General features: G+C 41.5%; 1 protein-coding gene across 1 annotated transcript; it reads left to right on the top strand.

Annotated features, from left to right (window-relative positions):
* The first annotated feature begins 791 nt into the window (after positions 1-791).
* On the top strand, positions 792-3,091 carry LOC147608859 (uncharacterized). Its single transcript, XM_086788610.1, has one exon. The coding sequence runs from the start codon at positions 1,291-1,293 to the stop codon at positions 2,884-2,886; it is 1,596 nt and encodes a 531-aa protein (XP_086644736.1). The 5' UTR covers positions 792-1,290; the 3' UTR covers positions 2,887-3,091.
* The last annotated feature ends 2,784 nt before the right edge of the window (positions 3,092-5,875 follow it).

The raw sequence follows: 5,875 nt of genomic DNA, 5'->3' as shown, positions 1-5,875 counted from the left end.
ATAGATTCTTCACAAATTCCCTCGTTAGTTTCCCTAGTTTTGCTAAAGGGGTGCCTTTTTTCAATATACTTAGAGCAGCGTCCCACGTGGACTTGATTAGTCCAAATCCATCATAAATTCTAGCTTCTCATTTGTTAGTCATTCTTATACTTCAGACTTCGGCTATTTTGTAGAGTCTCAATGAATAGGAGTTAAGCATTTATGAGAGTTCACCTTGCTAAGTCGAGCTGCGTGGGACGCAGCTTAACAGCAAACTAAAAAGCTAATAATAGTAACTTTTACAAGTCTTTCAAGCAATCGGTAAACTCACACTAACTATTGACTACCATGTAAGCTAACTAGTGTGCAATAAACTAGGGTTAGGCATGAGAACCAAAGTTAAGTTAATGACACAGAGCTAAGGCTCCAAGCTCAAACTTTGTTTTGTAGTTTTGGGTGGGGGCATAGCTGCCTAAAATACTTGCGAATTTTTTAAAATACATATAAAAAATTACACTAAAATATAAAAAAACTTACTATATTTCACCAAACCCGTCAATTTTGAAGGCCGTCAAAAATCAAGCCTGGGTGGGGGTGGGGGTGGGGGTGCACATCTTTCCATATCATGGAGTAATGCTCCTTTTGGGAGACCGACAAAATCCCATTTCTAGCGTTGTCTATCCTTTTCCATTGCTCAGTTATTTTTTTTAAATATCTAGAACACCCATTCCTCCTCGTTTGCATAAATGTGTACTCTAGCATTAGCCCCACCCAAAGGCCACAACCCATACCTATTATAACTATGCTCTACATAGTACTATAAGGTGTTCCATAGCCATGGTGGTGATGGTGTGCTCCCTTTTGCCTTTCTTCCACCACCACATCACCTGGAGATCTCCATGAGATCTCTGCACATTAACGCCAAAAAGCTTCTTGTTCAGCTGGCCATGCCCTTTGTATGCCCCCCCTTTTTGTCTCTCTCCCAAATCCTTGCACGTTTGGAGAATGAGAGCCTTTGCTTTGTCCCTCTCTCTTGAGCTCACCTAACCATGAGTGCCCCCACTCTCTCTTTGTCATCTGCCTATCTGCTTCCCACCCATGACATCACTGCATGCTTCCTCTTGCATATAGCTTCATCACTGCCATTAATCCCCCCATCTTGTCTTCTGATCTCTTATGTTTGTTAACAAAGCCTAGGCTCTTCCAAGCACAAGATTAGAGCTAGAATGAGGCCATTAATCTGTACTTAAGCAGCTACAATCTGGCTATTTGGCTGCACTTTCATCCTACCATAGTTTCAATCTACCCACAATGGATTGTACCAAGCCTAAATGGGTTTGCCAATCCTTATCCATGAAAGGTTCACCCTCCAATGATGCATTTTGCCCATTACGGAGTGTTGATAAGTCATTTGAGCAAGGTGGGCAGTACACAGATGTGGATTTTATGGCCTCTTCTAACCTGCATGATTGTTCTAGGAATGCAAGGTTCAATGGGAGACCATGGCATAAATCTTTGGATTCTCAAGAGTTTGGCTTTGCTTCCAACTTGGTGGAGTCAGTAGAGGTGGCACCAGCAGATGAATTGTTCTACAAGGGGCAGCTTCTCCCTCTGCAATTAGATCCAAGGCTACATTTGCTCCAAGCACTCTCCTGTGGACAAGGACAAGGCCAGGTGGGAAATGAAGGGAGGCCTTCCATGATGTTGTCATGGAGGAGAGATGAGGAGGTAAAGTATAACTCTTGCAGGATGGAGGGTGTGGTGGCTGATAAGGCAAGTACTAGTGCAATGGTGGACCTGAGGTCTTCGAGCTTCCGGTCGCAAAACAGCAGCTATTGGGAGTCCGGGGGCGACAAGGACACCGGAGATAGTAGCAGCAGCTCAAGAGACTCCAATGGAAGCTCCCAAGATTCTTATTTTCCCAACACCACCAACAGTGAAGCACCCTGTGCATCCCATCATATCAAAGGAAAGACAAGTTTTATCCCTTGGAGATCTCTCTTTGGTGGATTCAAAAAAGCTTCAAAGAGGCAAAACCCTCATCCATCCATCTCCAAAGTTGCTTTTTCTAAAGATTTGAGCAAATGTAAGGTTGGTAATGACCCCCCTTTAAACGAAACAGAAGAGGCCTTGCCACCATTGAAGCTAGAAGTTGGAGCTGAGCAAAGAAATGCCCAAGAAAGGCAAGCCAAAGGTGGGCTCAAGGATGGGTTTAAGAGCAAATCTTCAATCAGTGATGGATCCAAATGTGGGTTTAAGGGCCAATCTGCAATTAGGGATGAGCTCAAAGATGGGGGAGATAAGAGCAAATCTCCAATTAGTGATGGATTAAGAGACTCATTCAAGGGCAAGGTTGGAACAAATGGTGAGGTTGAAGAGAGGAAGAAGCAAAGGAGTGGAGCTCTGAGGGAGAGGTGGCAAGGGTATGCAAGGAAGCTTAAGCCCCTATATGAGGTTAAGAGGGGGTTAATGGGGCAATTTAGGATGGATGAGTGTGGGAAAAATGCATGTGAGGTGGAGAGTGGCACCATATTAAGGTCACCTTTGCAGAGGAGGCTATCTCATCAGTCCTCTCTATTCAAGAGCCACAAGCTCATCATCCAGCAACAAGATTCATCATTATATCCATACACAGGCAACATGCTGGCCATGTCTAGCTGCCCACCTTCTACAAGGTCTTCTCCCAACCATAGTGGGGTTCTTGCAGTTGTTGACAACACCCCAAAGGGTAGTCTACAAGGGACTAATCCTAACAATAATGCTGTTATTAGCAGTAAATGTAGCAGTACTAGCACCATCGTTAGCAGTAATTATAATAGTATTAGCAGCATGCATGAACTGCATAGTGCTGTGCAAAGTGCAATAGCTCACTGTAAAGCATCCCACAACAAGTCCCTGTTGGATTAAATAAATCCTTAATCATTATCCACTTGGATTAATTGATCCTTAGTCATTATCCACTTAGCTTAATTCAGGCATGTAATTAGCCCTATATTTCCTTGAGATGGTTGTGTTGAAGCTATACCTAAGCTTGTATTTTTTTTTGGTAGATTTTTTATTTAAATGATTATAGAGGTTGTATAAAAAAGCAGGCAATACAATTGATTGGAATGATGTGCTGGGGTGCATTGATTTATTTATTTTTTGGGTTTTTTTTGTTTTCATTTCTTTTTCCCAAAGTAATCTGTTTTATTGCATTGATTTATTATTATTATTGTTATTATTTTCCAAAATTGGCCAAAAAAAAAACGTTCTTGTGCTTGAGGACCCCACACGTGTAAAAAAATCAAACCGCCTATTGTCAGCTTTTCACGCAAGGCAGCTTTTGATATCCTTTGCAGTTTTCACTATTAATGCATCCACGCGTCTGCATTGAAGGCGTCCGATCGTGGGAATTTGGCACGTTCCTAGCATCCACGTGTCTACATTGAAAGCCAGTAAGTTTGAACCTGGCACGTTCTTAGCATCCACGTGTCTGCATTGATGGCAGCTTTCTTGGCACAACAAAGTCTAGACCCACTCCACAGTGTTCACGGAGAATATTTTTTCTTCTCAAATGGAAAAAAAACTTGCAATTTTAAAATTTACAAGCTTTTCTTCAACATTTACTGGTTTCTTCATCAAAATATAAATAAAATACTTAAAACTTTATCGATTTTTAAAATTGCGGAATTATTTTTTACAAATGAGATCGTGAATTTTGCAGGTGCGTCGTAAAGGTTTGCAGGTTTTCTGTGAACACTGGCCTACTCAGGCACACTTGTGTCCACTTGTCACCTAATACCATAGATTGCATAGTTAGAGCCTAGAGCAGGGTCAGGGAAAAGATAGGCCTTCAACTTTAGGAAAAAACCTTTCAAAATTTTGGGAGAAGGAAAAAAACCCCTTCAAAACTTTTAAGATTTAGTTATAGTTTGGAGAAAATATACAGAAAATGCCTGCTCAAAATGGTAATTTCCTCCTCAACCATGGGCAAAAAGGATACATGTAAGGTTCAGTAAAAAGAGTTTCCCGAACACTCGCCTGGAGGCACACCTTCAAGCTTCTGGAGTTTTTTGTTTCATAATTTGTATTTTCTCCACAAGGCATGAATATATATATTTCAAAGAGCTAACTTGGGTACTAATTACTTGTTAATAGAGTATTCACAACAGTGTCTTCATTTTTAGTATGGGCCAAAATAGCTTTTGTTGCCATCCAAGGAGGGGAGAGGAAGGGAGGTGGGTTAGGGAGTGCTCTAAAACAAACATATTTTTCAACCAATCAAAATAAGGACAACTCTTAAATCTATCCGGTTTTTTGTTTATGAAATCTGTACTATATGCCGGTTTTATAACTACAATTCATTCCTTAAAATAAGGGCTACTTAAAATCTATGCCATTATTCCTTAATTTTGGTCGGTTAAAATACATTAGAATGCCATTTTTTTTTAGCACTCAGTGGTGGTGGGTGTGGGTGGGTAGGTGGGGGGGAGGGCATCACAATATATTGGGGCTAATACCATATGAGATATCTGAGCATTTCGAGATATTTGGGGAGGTACACTAATCTATTGGGCCATAGGTGCATGCATGAAGTTCATGGGTGAGTTGCAATTGTCATATGATCAATCCATGCGATGAAGTCGTCATGTCAACTTGGTTTGCTATTCAATTGCGAATAAACATAATCTCACATCATATGTGCATTAAAGTTGGAAAAAATGCATCTACGTATGCACCCTTATCCCATGTATAAAAAATAGCCTCGAGGGTGAATTTATGTATGTTGTGGGTGATAACTTCTAGGTATGAGTTTCCATGGATAGAGTATTTTGGACCCTAATGCTAACCTATGAAAGAACACCCTTGAGCATGGTCAATTCCAACCTTGTTTTGTAGTATATGAAAATAACAACAGCCTTCCGCTCTCTCACCCCCCCCCCACCCCCAAACCTCTAAAAAAAACACATGCATGGCGGATGCATCCAAACTTCAAAGATTACATGGAAAGTGGAATGGATTTAAATGATCTATTGGGAGGTTAGATGGAGAGCCTTTCAAAGCAAGAACCTCAAGCTCGAGCAAAATTTCAAGTTATAATGTCAAAGTTCTATGGAATAGTGCACTGTTGCATACTAATATCTACATGTTATCTACATGTCCAATTTGTTTTGAACTTTTTTATATTCATAAACTTTTATAATATTTGTGCAAGTGGCTTTTTGATTTGGTTTGAAATCATATAATGTTGGAAACATGGATCCCCCCACTTCCCAAGAGGTCACCCATCCCAGTTGTGTTCCTGCGCAGGTATTCTACAAATTGGTCTAGCCATCCAGACCCCAAAACCTTAAGGTGTTAGGTGACCTCCGGTAATCCAATTTGTAGAAACCTCAACTTGCCAAGATTCAAACCCAGTCTCACCACGTGAGAGGTGGTTCTCTCTAGAAGTGTGGAGGTCACCCATCCCAGTTGTGTTCCTGCGCAGGTATTCTACAAATTGGTCTAGCCATCCAGACCCCAAAACCTTATGGTGTTAGGTGACCTCCGGTAATCCAATTTGTAGAAACCTCAACTTGCCAAGATTCAAACCCAGTCTCACCACGTGAGAGGTGGTTCTCTCTAGAAGTGTGGATTGCATCTCCAACACCCCCCCTCAAGCCACACTTTGGTTGAGGTCTTAGCTTCCAACATGGGCTCTGATACCATGTTGGAAACATGGATCCTCCCACTTCCCGGGAGGTCACCCATCCCAATTGTGTTCCTACGCAAGCGCACTTAACTGAGGTGTTCCACAAATTGGTCTAGCCATCCAAACCCCAAAACCTTAAGGTGTTAGGTGACCTCCGGTAATCCAATTTGTAAAAACCTCAACTTGCCCAAGATTCAAACCCAGTCTCACCACGTGAGCTGG

This window comes from Cibotium barometz, chromosome 52 (genome assembly GCF_041138505.1).
Source record: "Cibotium barometz isolate CiBa-2024 chromosome 52, ASM4113850v1, whole genome shotgun sequence".
NCBI classification, from domain to species: Eukaryota; Viridiplantae; Streptophyta; class Polypodiopsida; order Cyatheales; family Cibotiaceae; genus Cibotium; species Cibotium barometz.
This window is presented reverse-complemented; position numbering and strand designations above follow the sequence as displayed.